Source organism: Bos mutus, chromosome X (genome assembly GCF_027580195.1).
Source record: "Bos mutus isolate GX-2022 chromosome X, NWIPB_WYAK_1.1, whole genome shotgun sequence".
Lineage (NCBI taxonomy): Eukaryota > Metazoa > Chordata > Mammalia > Artiodactyla > Bovidae > Bos > Bos mutus.
The window spans coordinates 49,855,132-49,870,873 of NC_091646.1; the positions used below are offsets into that span (position 1 = coordinate 49,855,132).

The 15,742-nt window shown below is 36.9% G+C and overlaps 1 protein-coding gene and 1 non-coding gene across 2 annotated transcripts in view; one reads left to right on the top strand and one right to left on the bottom strand.

The window, feature by feature from the left end:
• CENPI (centromere protein I) overlaps positions 1-15,742 on the bottom strand; it is a 68,162-nt gene that overhangs the window by 33,092 nt on the left and 19,328 nt on the right. The window contains exons 8-16 of the mRNA XM_005901017.3: positions 14,960-15,049; positions 14,447-14,569; positions 14,041-14,208; positions 13,771-13,891; positions 12,545-12,636; positions 6,955-7,072; positions 6,803-6,867; positions 3,769-3,863; positions 414-549 (exon numbers count right to left, since the gene is read on the bottom strand). Of these exons, the coding sequence (XP_005901079.1) occupies positions 414-549; positions 3,769-3,863; positions 6,803-6,867; positions 6,955-7,072; positions 12,545-12,636; positions 13,771-13,891; positions 14,041-14,208; positions 14,447-14,569; positions 14,960-15,049 (1,008 nt within the window). The remainder of the gene's footprint in view (positions 1-413; positions 550-3,768; positions 3,864-6,802; positions 6,868-6,954; positions 7,073-12,544; positions 12,637-13,770; positions 13,892-14,040; positions 14,209-14,446; positions 14,570-14,959; positions 15,050-15,742) is intronic.
• TRNAG-CCC (transfer RNA glycine (anticodon CCC)) lies at positions 5,944-6,015 on the top strand. The gene has a single exon. It is a non-coding gene; the product is annotated as a tRNA-Gly (tRNA).

The following is a 15,742-nucleotide window of genomic DNA, read 5'->3' on the forward strand; positions in this document are numbered from 1 at the left end:
GACCAGAATCATAGGTACTGGCAGAAATAAGGCAGCTGAAAGCTGGGGGTAGAGAGCTAAGGAAACAGCATATTTTTTTTTTTTTTTTTTTACCAGGGGTTAAAGATCTATAATGGATGAGCAAAAAGACAGACTTCTGTCTAGGGTTAGCATTACTCAGGGGAATGTCTATTAAAGTGGTACCTGCAATTCAGGAAAAAGCATTTGCTTTTTCTCCTTGTCAATTATTCAGGCCAGAATATAATCATTAACTTCAAAATTAACTATGTTTAACTTTAGTTTATTAGCTAAAATTAACTATGATAATAAGATCATAGCCCAACTTAATAGTTGTACATAAAATTTAAACAACAGCGTAGTAAAGCAGACAGCTATCACAAAAATCTAAGTAGGGGAAATGGGATGTGTACTACCTTCTCATAGAAATCCAAAATAAAGTGCAGCAAGAAAGTACGGTTGCTTTCCAAGCGCACTGCAGTAGTGGACAGCCATCCTACGTAGTGAATCAGTTCAGACACAGAGTTCATGGATCCACCTAAAGTTGTCTCTCTGCAACAAGAAACCATGACATGCAGATCCATTAGCAAAAGTCCTCACAATTTCCCAGCTAAAGCTGGATTAAATATACAGTAAAAAGTTGTTGGGAATTTCAGAAAATGATCGGCGCTCCAAAGTATAACTCACTTTTTTTAAAACCACAGTGATTACAACTATACAGCCATCTAGGGAACCACTAAGACCAATTCATAGAATATCCTGAGCAACCACTCTAATATTAGTAAATAACAGAGAAAGAAAGGATTAAACTCCAGACTTTAGATAATATTACCAATGTCCAGGGACCACAGCAGTCAGCAAATTAGTTTCTAAGTACACAAATCCAAAACCAGTTTTGCCAGAATTTCTGAACTAAAAATGCTGTCGAAGTATATTCACTTTAACTGGAATTCAATTTTTAAATTGAATGAGTAAAAATTCTGGCATCTTTCATTCTTCTAGTAAAAACCAGATCTAGATATTTTATACTCTAGCCAAATCAATGAATCATGTCTCTTTAAATGACACACGGATAGAATTGGTTCAATCTATCTATCCATTCACCCTTGTCCTACAATCCACTGTTGACTGGATTAGGAAAAGACTGGGAAATGTGATTTCATAGCTTTATCCTCAGACCTAGATAGCCAACAATGACTACGCACAAGGAAAAATGAATCATATACAGTCTTAGAGTTTGAAATGATGACAACTCTACCATTACCCACCACCATGACATAATTCAGTGGCAGAGCAAGCAGGAAAAGATTAAGAGACCATTCATATAGGTGGGGATACATACAATCAGACTGTTACTTGCAAAACTGTACTTTATGATTTCTGGCAGCACTTGACAAATATGTCTGAAATAATCTGCACAATAATGACTGCTCAAACAGCATCCTTTGAAAGTGTTTCTCTACAGGACATTACCACGGGCATTTTAGATGACACAATTCACCATTCAGCATTGCCTTCTACTCCCTACTGACTACAGCACGTTTAGCACTTCTGGCTCCTACCTACTAAAAGATGTTAGCATCCTCTTTCCAGTCACTGTGCCAACCAAAAATTCCCCCTGGAGAACCACTGCTGAGAACAGTTTCCCACCCTCCTCTCCTTGTTATCTACAACTACAATTTACTCCCTCTATGGTACATGGTCATATGATGGAGACATAGCATTACACTCCTGTCTCCAAAATGGAAGGAATTATAGAGAACTTAAGAGCTATATTTTATAATGCCAAGTAGTATTAAGATAAGCAAAGTTACCTACAATTATGTTCATTTATTTGTTTTAAGAATTTTAGAAAGCAGAGCCCCTTTTTAAATGCCCTCTCAAAATTTATGACACTAATTAAAAAGGATCCTAGGAATTTTAGAAAGAAAGTACAGAAATTGTAAATCACCTGTATTAGGGTACCTAAGACTTACACTGCAAATTGGCTAAAGATTATAAATGTAAATATACTATTCTTAATAGAATTGAGGTATTTGAAGAGATTAAGCATTCAAATGGAATTTCTTATGATAGGGGTTCTCAAACTTTAGCTTGTACCAAAATTCTGGAGGCATTTGTTAAAACACATATTTCTGAGCTCTACCTCCAGTAGTCATGTACGGATGTGAGAGCTGGACCATAACAAAGGCTGAGCACCAAAAAATTGATGCTTTCAAACTGCGGTACTGGAGAAGACTCTTGAGAGTCCCTTGGACAGTAAGGAGATCAAACCAGTCAATTCTAAAGGAAATCAATCCTGAATATTCATTGGAAGAATTGATGCTGAAACTGAAGCTCCAATACTTTGGCCACCTGATGCGAAGAGCTGACTCACTATAAAAGACCCTGATGCTGGGAAAGACTAAAGGCAGGAGGAGAAGGAGGTGGCAGAGGATGAGATGGTTGGATGGCATCAATGACTCAATGGACATGAATTTGAGCAAGCTCTGGGAGATGGTGAAGGACAGGGAAGCCTGGAGTGCTGCAGTCCATGGGGTCACAAAAAGTCGGACACAACTGGGCAACTAAATAGCAACAAGTTCCCAGGTTATGCTGATGTTGCGGGTCCAGAAACCACATTTTGAGAAGCACTGCTTTACAAGATACTTTCACTACTCACTAATGCTTCATTTTCTTCTAAAAGTGATCAGACATACATGATACATGGAAGCACTATAATAATGAATATGAAGAAACAAAAATTTTCCAGGCAACTTATAAGAATCTTGTTTTCTCCATTCTCATAACAAATTTGGAGATAACTATAGGGAAAAGAACACAGAGAAAAACAGATCTAGACTAATCTCACCAAAATAACCACCAAGTATTTGTGATTGAAGCTAAGGGATCCTTATGTTATAAAGTAAGAATGTGACTGATAATATAGGGAATCTGAACACTGATTAGATATTTGAACATATTATAAACTATTAATTTTTACATGTTATACTGATATCATTTTTCAACTGCTGAAATGATATCTGGGTTTTGCTTAAAAAATATCTAGTACAAAGGAGGAGAGACATGAAGGGTGTTAAAGATGAGAAAAAGTTAATCACGAGCTGGTAACTGTTGAAGTTGGATGATGCATACATAAGGGTAATAATTGTACTATTTTCTCTACTTTTGAATTTGTTTGGAATTCTCTATAATATAAAGTTAAAAAAATAATGTTAAAAAGAATATAGGAGAACCCAAGACTCTAGGTAGAAAGAATCAAAGCAACCTGGTTTAGGCAGTTCCTTGAAATTCAATTAAGTCTTTGACTTCCACTTTAAGGTTTTATATTTAACAATAATGAACATAATGGAAATTCAGGGCTCTTTTTAAATTATAACGTGAAATTAAATTAATGTATACAAGCAAAATATATCAGGGAAACAAAAAAAAATCTTTACAGCAAAATAACAGATTTTCCTAGCCATCATCAAAATTGACTTCACATATAAGCAAGAATACATTTTATAAAGTAAGCTAAACTGAATGAAAGCCAAAGTTGCAAGTTCTAACGTTAGAGGCTTAGGGGTTGCTTTCTGATTTATATAATAAAACTTGAAGAATTAATCTTTCTCACAGGATTGTGGGGAAGGGTGAAAAGTAGAAAAAAAAAACCTTAGAAAAGTACGATTCAGTATTTACATAGAGCAATTAGGTTTCATGTCACACCGTTAAACTCCATATGCAGTTTTGCACAGATCAACTCTTGTGGAGGGTTATAAGATAACTCACAGAGGACTGTTCCTAACAGATTTCACATGGATGTCCATAGAAAGCCACAGCAGCCAATTCTGCAGTAGTTCTTTCAGACACTGAAGAATACTACACTGCAGAGGCAAAACAAAAAATCATTCAGTTACACCATAGTGTTGAGAACTAACAGACTAAACCAGAGACTTAGAGACAGAAGGGACTATGGAGACAACCACATCCAATTCAGAACCCTGTAGCTGCTGCTCCAACCTGACCGGTCTCCAAGAAACAGATTAATGCAAGTACAAGTTTATTTTGCCATTTTCTCTACAAGCTGGCCCCCAGCTTATCAGCGAGGAATAGACTCTTGTTTTTCCAAATTATATTCATTCATAATATATTACATCATCAAATATAGCATCACCCACCTCTTATCATCTCCCCTCAAAGATCCTCTTATGTTGTTTCAGATATGTGTTTCCTACTCTTTTCACCTTGGGTCTACAACTGCAATTTATTCTTTTGTTGGTCATAAAATTTATCTTCTATGACTGTGGAAAACAACTCTATAGTTTTCCTTTCTCAGGCTTTGCCTTGATATCCCAGGAACTTACTCACATATAAACAATATAGTCTTGAAACAAGTGTGCCTGGAACACTTGTAAGGATAAATTGTAATATCTACAAATTTGAAAGCAATCCACACCATCCCAAAACCTAATACATGAAATCTTTCTCAAACATCCTTAATAATTAACGGTCTAGATACTACTTGAATATGTGCAGTAATACAGTGTGCATTGCTACTTCATTGAAGAGTTCAATTAATTTTTTTTTAGAAACTGACATTCCTCACATTCAGATTATAAATATGTTTGAGTTGAAATCAAACTTGGAATCATCTAAAATAATCTATTTTGGTGCTAATTTAATATGGAAAGATTTTCAATATTACTATGTCATATTCAGAAAATCTCCACTTACCTACTCTATCGCATCCAGCCTCCATATTAATGGAAGGCATGAGGTTTTTATCTTTATGAGAAGGGGGCATGGGTTTAAAAAAAAAGATTGAGAAGCACAGCTCTACACCACTCCTAAGTTATGGTCTCCAACTTCATCTGGGTCCTTAATGAAGCCCAGTGATCCTTTTACCATACTTCTCTTCAATCAGCTGTCTCTCTCTCCCATTTTTTTAATGGCTGTTCTCTTCACATAACACCCTCTTTAAGCTCCCTGCTCAATTCTGTCCTCTATAATGCACTTATTTTGAGAAATTTAACATTTTTAGGAAAAAGTATTTCAATTTCTTGCTCTTTGTTCAAATTATACAAATATATCTCTATGTCCACCTATCTCTACATCCTTGTCCTCAACCTTAGAAAACAGTAGTACCTCCCAACCCCTTACCACTATTCAGGAAAATCACTCTACCTAGTCTTAAATCAATACTATCACGCTTTTTCTGAAACCCTGCACTGTCAATTATCCCCCATCTTTCCCCCATTTTCAACCTCTCTCTCTTCTCATCTGGCTCCTTCTATCCTATCTATAAACATGTTCAGGTTTTTCTCACTCTGGGGACAAAAAAAAAATTACAACCTTCCCTTGATTCAAAGTCCCTCCCTTAGCCAAAGTTTTGGAAACACAGTCAATACTCATTGTCTTGTCTTCATTTCTCATCAACTCCTCAAGCTCCACAATTTGGTTTTTATTCCACACTCCACTGAACCTGTTCACAAAGGTAGCCAAGACCTCTGTATTATCAATTCTAAAAGAAACTTTTTTGGTCCTTATCTTTCTGGACCCTCTTGGGATATGTGGCAACATTAGCCCTTCACTCCTTCTTGATAGCCTGTGTCTCTCTGTTCCTTTGGAACTACTATTCTCCTGGTTCTTTTCATACTTCTTGAAAATGTTCCTTTATAGACTCTCCTTTTCAGTGAGAATTAAGTAGTAAGTATTTCCTTGATTTCTGTCTTTGGCCCACTGTCTGTTTCCCTTCCTCTCTCTACCTCCTACTCTCAAATATGAATATATGCATGTGTTTATAAATGTATACTTGCTAGGCTGGAACATATGAAACTGCCAATTGTTAAACAGCTTTGACCTATCAGATTAAATCTATTCAGATGGTTTAATCTAATATTTACAGATAAACAGCACTCTATATTGGTAGAATAAGAGAAAAAAATAAAGAATAACCAAGGGACTTCCCTGGTGGTCCAGTGGCTAAGACTCTGCACTCCCAATGCAGGGGCCCAGGTTCGTTCCCTGGTCAGGGAATTAGATCTCACATGACACAATTCAGAGTTCACATGCTGCAACTAAAAACCCTGCGTGCCATAACTAAGACCCAGCACAGCCAAATAAACAAAAATAAATATTGTAGAAAAAAAAAAGAATAACCGAATTAGAAGTTTGGGATAGGCAATTAATAAAGTACCATTTGACTAGGATAAACACTAATCAGGACAATATATTTTTTCTGTAAATGTGGCCAACAGTAAATGATTTAAGGTGAAAAAAATTACAAAGGAACATTACTTATACTGTCACTCTTTTAGAATAGGAATAACCATTCTATAAGAAAGTGGCTCTCAAACTTAGATAGAACTCCTGTAAACCACAGTGGTCTTTTTTTTGGAGAACACTTCAAAATAGTAACACATTTTAATTTTATTATATAAGGTTAGAACAATTTTATTAACAGAAAATGACTATTATAATACATAGTGTGTACTCAATATATATTTGAGAAATGAAAAAGTGTATCTACAAAACTATCAACCACAACAATCAAACTAAGTATGCTTAAGTTATTTCCTAGTTTGTTTTTAATACTGATTTGCCACCTGTTCATTCACTTCATCATCTGCCACAAGTGGAAACAGCTCAGGAAAATGATATGTGACAAAACCTTAAAAACAGAAAATTCTACACATTAACTTTGATTTGAGTAACGGAGCATCTCAGGTCCAGGTTCAAGTGAATCCTATTAAAAAAACTACTGTTGTAATGTGGGTTTGAAATTGTGTACCACCAGCCATAGACTAAGACAATTTTTTTTTACCTTGAAAAAAATAGATGATGTAAAGAAAAGCCGTGAAAGATGGTCAAAAAGAAGTGGCTTCATCTCTAAAAATCAGAAAAGAAAAACATCATTCAATTCTTTTAATTAACATTACACTCAATTAAATGGCTCCAAATTTTCATGATACATACCAGAGAAGCTACTAAAAGGAATCCAGCTCACAAGTTGAAGGAACTGTGATCGACAACAGAGGCCATCCCAGAGAGGAAGGCTCTTATACAGGAATGCTTCACAGGAATAAAACCCCTCCTATAACACAAGTTGATGGTAAAATCTTACGTGGAGCTCTTCAGTCATAACTATACTCAAAACAACCAATTTATATTGTGCAATAGTTGTTTTACTCTTAATTTTTTTGTCATAAATATAATTAAAAGCCTTGGGTTAGGTATCAGACTTTCTCCTAAAAAGAACCAGATGATTAATATTTGAATACTTTAACATCTTTATCAACATAGTTTTCAAATACCATAAAACTTCACCAACTAAAAATAAGGTAAGAAATCAAATTATGAAATATTTTTCAAGATAAATGAAACTATTATTTTGGAGTACATGCAGACACTTGAATAGTCCATAAAGTTGCACAGTAAGTCTGGAATTTCAATAGGAGCCACAGACCAAACCTGAACTCTGGGCAACACCATCTGGAGAGGGCTGAGTGTCTAGCTGCTTGTGTTTTCACCAGTGAGTAAGGATCCAGGGCTTTCCCTTTTAATTCTGTCATCCTGAGTCTTAAATAGTGGCATGCACCAAGACTCTATTCTGCACCTTCTTTTCAGACATGAATTCTCTGAACAATCACATCTATAACACAGCTAAAACCATCACCTATATCATGAGGAGTCTTACATTTCTGCATTTCCAGCCCAAATCTCATTCTGATCCCTAGACTTATTATCTAACTGCTTACTGAACCTCTTAGATATTCCACAGGCATCTTTTAAACCAAATATATCTGCTTTTCTTATACTCCCATCATCATCCTCCCAAGCAGAAAATCTAAAAATTCAACCTAAATTAATTCTTTTATTCTCACCACCATTATCCATACCCAACTTCTAATTCAATGGTTTCATATAAAATCCTTAAGATTTATTCAACAAACATTTATTGAGAATCTCTTTTTTTTTAAAATTTTGCACCAGGTACCAAGTTGAACACCCATACATGAAGAAAAGTTAGACATGGTTCCCACCTGTCTGGAGCCCATAATGTGTGGAAAAACAGATGCTTCAAGATACCACAATACAGGAAAACACAGAAGAGCCAAGGGAGCACAAAGAACAAACATCTAACCCAGATTGAGTCAAGGCTTCTTGTCCATGCTGATACCTGAGTAGCAGCTTAACAGTACAACTCAGGGTTACCCAGGCCAAATACTTAACTGGCTTAACATATTCAGCAATCAAAAAAATGCTTGTTGATTTTAAGAACATAGGGTCACTGCTTGTGACTAACAGGGAGGGAACACAGCCCTACCCATCAGCAGAAAATTGGATTAAAGATTTACTGAGCATGGTCCTGCCCACCAGAGCAAGACCCAGTTTTCCCCACAGCCAATCCCTCCCATCAGGAAGCTTGCACAAATCTCTTATTCTCACCCATCAGAGGGCAGACAGAAGAAGCAAGAACTACAATTCCACAGCCTTCAAAACAAAAACCATAACCACAGAAAGCTAACTAAAATGATCACATGGATCACAGCCTTGTCATGGCAAAGGGGCTTGCATGATTCAATGAAGCTATGTGCCATGCCGTGTAGGGCCACCCAAAACAGAAGGGTCATGAGGTGGAGAGTTCTGACAAAACATGGTTCACTGGAGAAGGGAATGGCAAGCCACTCAGTATTCTTGCCTTGAGAACCCATGTATAGTATGAAAAGGCAAAAAGATATGACACCAGAAGATGAACGTCCCCAGGTCAGTATGTGTCCAATATGCTACCAAAGAAGAGCAGAGAAATAGCTCCAGAAAGAATGAAGAGGCTTTGGGCAAAGTGGAAACAACACCCAGTTGTAGATGTGCCTGGTAGTGAAAGTCAAGTCCAATGCTATAAAGAACAATGTCGCATAAGAACCTGGAATGTGAGTTCCATGAATCAAGGTAAATCGGACGTGGTCAAGCAGGAGATGGCAAGAGTGAACATCAACATTTTAGGAATCAGTGAACTAAAATGAATGGAAATGGGCAAATTTAACTCAGATGACCATTGTATCTACTACTGTGGGCAAGAATCCCTTAGAAGAAATGTAGCCCTCATACTCAACAAAAGCATCCAAAATGCAGTACTTGGGTGCAATCTCAAAAATGACAGAATGATCTCAGTTCATTTCCAAGGCAAACGATTCAATATTACAGTAATCCAAGTCTATGTCCCAACCACTGATGAAGAAGCTGAAGCATTCTATGATGACTTACAATATCTTCTAGAACTTACACTAAAAAAGATGTCCTTTACATCTTAGGGGATTAGAATGCAAAAGCAGGAAGTCAAGAGATACCTGGAGCAACACACAAGTTTGGCCTTGGAGTACAAAATGAAGTAGGTCAAAGGTTAACAAAGTTTTGTCAAGACAACACATTAGTCATAGCAAAAAATCTCTTCCAACAACATAAGAAACAACTCTATATATGGACATCACCAGATGGTCAATATTGAAATGAAACTGATTATATTCTTTACAATCAAAGATGAAGAAGTTCCATACAGTCAGCAAAAACAAGATCTGGAGCTGACTGTGGCCCAGATCATGAGCTCCTTATGGCAAAATTTAGGCATAAATGGAAGAAAGTAGGGAAAACCACTAGGCTATTCAGGTATGACCTGAATCAAATCCCTTATGATTATACAGTGGAAGTGAAACATAGATTCAAGGGATTAGACCTGATAGAGTGCCTGAACAATTGTGGATGGAGGTTTGTACACTGTACAGGAGGCGGTGACCAAAACCATCCCAAAGAAAAATAAAGCAAGAAGGCAAAGTAGTTGTCTGAGGAGGCCTTATAAATAGCTGAGGAAAGAAAAGAAGTGAAAGGCAAAGGAGAAACAGAAAGATATACCCAACTGAAGGCAGAGTTCCAGAGAATAACAAGGAGAGATAAGAAAGCCTTAAGTGAATGATGCCAAGAAACAGAGGAAAACAATAGAATGGGAAAGATTAGAGATCTCTTCAAGAAAATCAGAGATACCAAGGGCACATTTCATGCAAGGATAGGTACAATTAAAGGACAGAAACAGCAAGGACCTAACAGAAGCAAAAGAGATTAAGAAGAGGTAGCAAGAATACACAGAAGAACTGTACAAAAAAGGCCTTAATGGCTCAGTTAACCACAATGGTGTGGTCACTCACTTAGAGCCAGACATCCTAGAATATGAAGTCAAGCGGATCTTAGGAAGCATTACTACAAACAAAGCTAGTGGAGGTGATGGAATTCCAGTTGAGCTATTTCAAATCCTGAAAGATGATGCTGTTAAAGTGCTGCACTCAATATGTCAGCAAATTGGGAAACTCAGCAGTGGCCACAGGGCTGGAAAAGGTCACTTTTCATTTCAATCCCAAAGAAGGGCAATGCCAAAGAATGTTCAAACTACCACACAATTGCGCTCATTTCACACGCTAGCAAGGTAACGCTCAAAACCCTTCAAGCTAGGCTTCAGCAGTATGTAAACCAAAAATTTTCAGATGTACAAGCTGGATTTCGAAAAGGCAGAGGAATCAGAGATCAAATTGCCAACATCTGTTGGTTCACAGAGAAAGTAAGGGAATTCCAGAAAAACATCTACTTCTGCTTCATTGACTACACTAAACCTTTCATTGTGTGGATCACAACAAACTGTGGAAAATTCTTAAAGAGATGGGACTACCAGACCATCCTACCTGTCTCCTGAGAAACTTGTATGCAGGTCAAGAAGCAACAGTTAGAACCAGGCATGGAACAATGAACTTATTCAAAATTGGGAAAGGATTATGTCAAAGCTATTTATCAACACCCTGCTTATTTAACTTACTTGCAGAGTACATCATGTGAAATGCTGTGCTGGAGGAATCGCAAGCTAGAATCAAGATTGCCAGGAGAAATATCAGGAACTTCATGTATCTATATGATACCACCCTAATGGCAGAAAGTTAAGAGGAACTAAACAGCCTCTTGATGAAGGAGAAAGGGGAGACTGAAAAAGCTGGCTTAAAACTCAACATTCAAAAACTTAAGATTTTGGCATCCAGTCCCATCACTTCATGGCAAATAGATGGGGAAAAAGTGGAAACAGTCACAGATTTTATTTTCTTGGGCTCCAAAACCACTGTGGATGGTGACTGCAGCCATGAAATTAAAAGACACTTGCTCCTTGGAAGAAAAGCTATGACAAACATAGACAACATATTAAAAATCAGAGACATCACTTTGCCAACAAAAGTTGGTATAATCAAAGCTATGGTTTTTCCAGTAGTCACGTATGCATGTGAGAGCTGGACTGTAAATAAGGCTGACTGTGGAAGAATTGATGCTTTCAAATGTGATGCTGGAGTAGACTTGAGAGTCCCATGGATTTCAAGGAGACCAAACCAGTCAATCCTAAAGAAAATCAACCCTGAATACTCATTAGAAGGACTGATGCTGAAGCTCCAATACATTGACCACCTGATGCAAAGAGCCAACTCATTAGAAAAGACCCTGATGCTTGCAAAGTTTGAGGGCAAGAGAAGGGGGCAACAGAAAATAAAATGATTGGATGGCATTACTGACTCAATGGATAGGAGTTTGAGCAAACTCCAGGAGATAGTGAAGGACAGGGAAGCCTGGCGTGCTGCAGTCCATGGGGTCGCAAACTGTTCAGACACAACTTAGCAACTGAACAACAGTCACCTTGTGAGATTTTTCTTACTGGCCAATTCAATTAATTTAATGCATTCAGTTACATCTTCAGTTTGTTCTCTTAAATTACAGACCTCTTTCTCTGTTTTTGTGTGTGTGTCAGCCATGCCATGTGGCTTGTGGGACTTTAGTTCCCTGACCATGGATTGAATCCGGGTGTTCAGCAGTGACAGCATAGCATCCTAGCCACTGGACAGCCAGGGAATTCTCTAGATCTTTTTCTCTTATTTGGATAATTTAACAACTTCTTTCTTCACAGCCAACAGTACAAAGATAAACGTCAGTTCAATTGGCTCTATCTATAATGAATTTTGAGCTTCCCAGGTGGCACTAGTGGTAAAGAACTCGCTGGCCAATGCAGGAGATGCAAGAGACACAGGTTCGACCCCTGGGTCAGGAAGATCCCCTGGAGGAGGGCATGGCAACCCACTCCAGTATTCTTGCCTGGGAAATCCCATGGACAGAGGAGCCTGGCGGGCTACAGTCCATGCGGTCTCAAAGAGTTGGACACAAATGAAGCAGCTTAGCACACACTCATGATGAATTTTGAATTGAGCAAATATTGTTTACAAAAGATGTCAAGCACCAATGAAAAGGTTTTCAATGAATATCTAAATAAATTAAGAAGTGATGAAGTCATGGAACTCTGCTCAATGTTATGTGGCATCCTGGATGGAAAGGGAGTTTAGGGGAGAATGGATACATGTATATGTATGGCTGAGTCCCTTTGCCATTCACCTGAAACTATCACAACATTGTTAATTGGCTATATACCCCAATACAACATAAAAAACTAAAAAAAAAGAGAAGCAGTGATATAAGAAGGAAACAAGCAGAACCTTACTTGTAAGAAGCATTCTGCCCTGAGGATAGTGTCCAGGAAGTTGGCAAATTCTTTTCCATGATCATAATTATTCACCTTGTACCAATTACACTCTAGAACAGAAATATTAAGCATAAGGCTCTGGTTGCACAACAGTAAAAGCTAAACAAAACATCACCACAACTCTAAAGTGACAAATAAATGATAAATATAAACAAGCTATCAGTCTCATACATCTCAGCCAACTCACACTGGAGACTGTAACATATACATGGAGATGATAGTTCAATGTTCCTCAAGAACTTGGTAATACAGGGGGAAAGCTTATAGTAAAAAAAAATAAAGTGGTAAAAGTCATATATAATGAATACGGTTAGCTTTATGCCACACAGTAATCCAAAAGAATGTAAGTACATGAATTAAAAGCTTGAGAATGGCTAAATTTCAATTAGGGTGAACTGGGGGTAATCTAAGAGTGGTAGAACTTTAGTGAGTGGAAATTTAACTGTATCATACCCTATGTAAAGAAAGACTGAGTAGGAAAAAGAGAGCTATGCTGGAACTGACTAATACTGACCTTAAACACTCGAAGAGTCAGGATTTGCTTATCCAGGAAAGAAATAATCTGGTGAACACAATACTATTTTTAGAGAGATTGACTCCCTCAGAGGAAATGAAATGATTGGGTTTTACTATGGCCTGGATGAAAAACTCTCTCACTTCCCCTTCCTTCAGTTCAGTAATTAAGAAACCTTCTGATGACTAATGTGGCTCCCATATACACTGATAGCAGAGAAGAGCTATTCTAGCCAGCAAACACGAACATTTTGGTCACCAGTAGGAATTACTTCTATCATGAAATAATAAGTTGACATTCTGGCTTACACAATAGTCTCAGAGTTTGGTTAGCATTAATCTGATGATTCTGCAGGCTTAACAGCAAGTTTCTGAACATACAAAAGATAGAGAGGCCTTGGACTGTGACAGTCATCAAAGTGGAGGCACCCAGCGAGTTCTGGTGACCATGCAGTAGTGTTTCTTTAACAACATATCTCCTTTCTTACTTTCCCTTGAAATTAGAACAATAGCAGCATTCAGGCTCTGAATATATGATCATCAGAAAAAATTATTATAGCTTATGAAGGCTCCTCCTGTCTAGACATCGTCATTCTTTTAAAACAAACTTATTTCTAAACCATCTTGCTCCTTCTTCATTCATCTAACACTTAAAAAGCATCAATTTTTACCTTCTTGTAATGTTTGACTCAACCAGTGATAGAGCCTCAGTAAGACTGACTCATCTCTGACACAGTTAATATAGTGAAGTAGCAGAGAGCTGTTCAGCACTGCACCCATCTGAGAAGGCAGCTGCAAAGACAGAAAAATCAGTCAACTATAAGTATATAAAAAGGAGATCAGAGCAACAAGGAAATCATCAGATAAGAAATACATAACAAAAATAAAGGCCATGAAGATCAAATGGATTATGTAAATAAGCATGTGGCCCAGTTATATACCTCTAAGCAATGAATGTTCTGTAAGAGTTGAGGGAAGCTTTTAAGCTGTTCCAGTGGAAATGATCCATTGCTACTGAGGTAATCAGAAAGATTCATCCTTTTTTTTCTACTTTCTTTACTGTAGTTACAGGAATTTAGCACTGGTATAATTGAGTGAGAATTCCATTTCTAAAAAAGAAAGATAATGAGACAATCAGTGGATCAAACAGATTACAAACTATAAATATAAAAGCACTTATTAAAGTGATCTAATGAATGGAGTCTGAATGTGGTTTGCATAGAATCCTAATTAAAGTAATTAAAATATACTCAGACATCTGTAAACTCTTCCAACATCTGAAACCTTATGGTTTGAACCTAACAATAAAGAAGGCTGTGGAAGTTACTTGGGGTTTTAAATACTTACTCTTTTTATAGGATAGACGTTAGTTAACATCAACTTTAGAGGTTCTGAAGGAAATCCTGGATTCCTTGGCTTCAGAGCAAGTAGAGCAGTCTTCCACAGATTCTCTGAATTCTTAAAATAGATCTGCAAATTTGAAACCAATATAATATTGTAAAGTTAAAAAAAATAAATAAATAAATCCAAGAAAAAAATAAAAGAAAAAAAAAGTACATGAGAGGAGGTATCCATAAGTTAGAACGGTATAAAATCTAAAACTTTATTAACTGAAAATAAATTAATTATGAAATATTTTGCACCCATGCAGGCCCATTTAAAGTATAATCAGGAATCTATTAAGAACATTGAATAGAATCAAAACGAAGTGTTAATCCCTAAAAAACTTCTCAGAAGCAACACTACAATATTAAATCTTAAACAGCATGCTATAAACATTTTAGTCAAAATCTATAAATTAACTTACTCAAAATAACATATTTCTATCCAAATATGACTTATCGCTCCTTAATCCCTTACCTTCTTTCTCATAGGCAAAGATACAGAAATCAAAGTAGGAACAAAGAATTTATACAGTGACAACAAAGCCTGGAGATGAGGCTGCATTCCCTGAAATAAAATAAGAGTTTTCAATTCTGTGGCCAATAAGAAAAAAAGAGTAACAATAAAATAAAAAGATTAAATGAATACTCATATCCTAATTTTATTATGTGATATAGCTATAGGAAGATGCTATAGAAAATCGAGGAACAGAAACTCAAACATTTAAATCAACTATGATAAAGCAACCCTCACTGACTTGACATGTTCTCTTTTATGATCTTTTCCCATATTTTACTTCTTCCCTATATTTTCTCTCTTCTCTGCCTGATTAATATGAAGTAAAATTAAATTTAGACAAATCATTATTATTACTATCCTCAGAGAGCTATCAGAAGATACTGCATGCACTCAAAGAACCGAAACAGGAAGCTATAAAACAGGAAAGTGAAAGTGGTAGTCGCCCAGTCTTGTCTGACTCTTTGTGAATCCATGACCTACAGCCTACCAGGCTCCTCTGTCCATGGGATTTCCCAGGCAAGAATATTGGAGTGGGTTGCCATTCCCTTCTCTGGGGATCTTCCCAACCCAGGGATCAAACCCAGGTATGCATTGTGAGTAGATTCTTTACCATCTGAGCTAACAGGGGAGCCCTTAATAAAACAAAAACAATCACTGAATTGTAAATACCAACAGGAAACCTCATACTGGAGAAGCACAAATGTGCACACGGATTTGTGTTTTTCATGAAAACTGAATGCC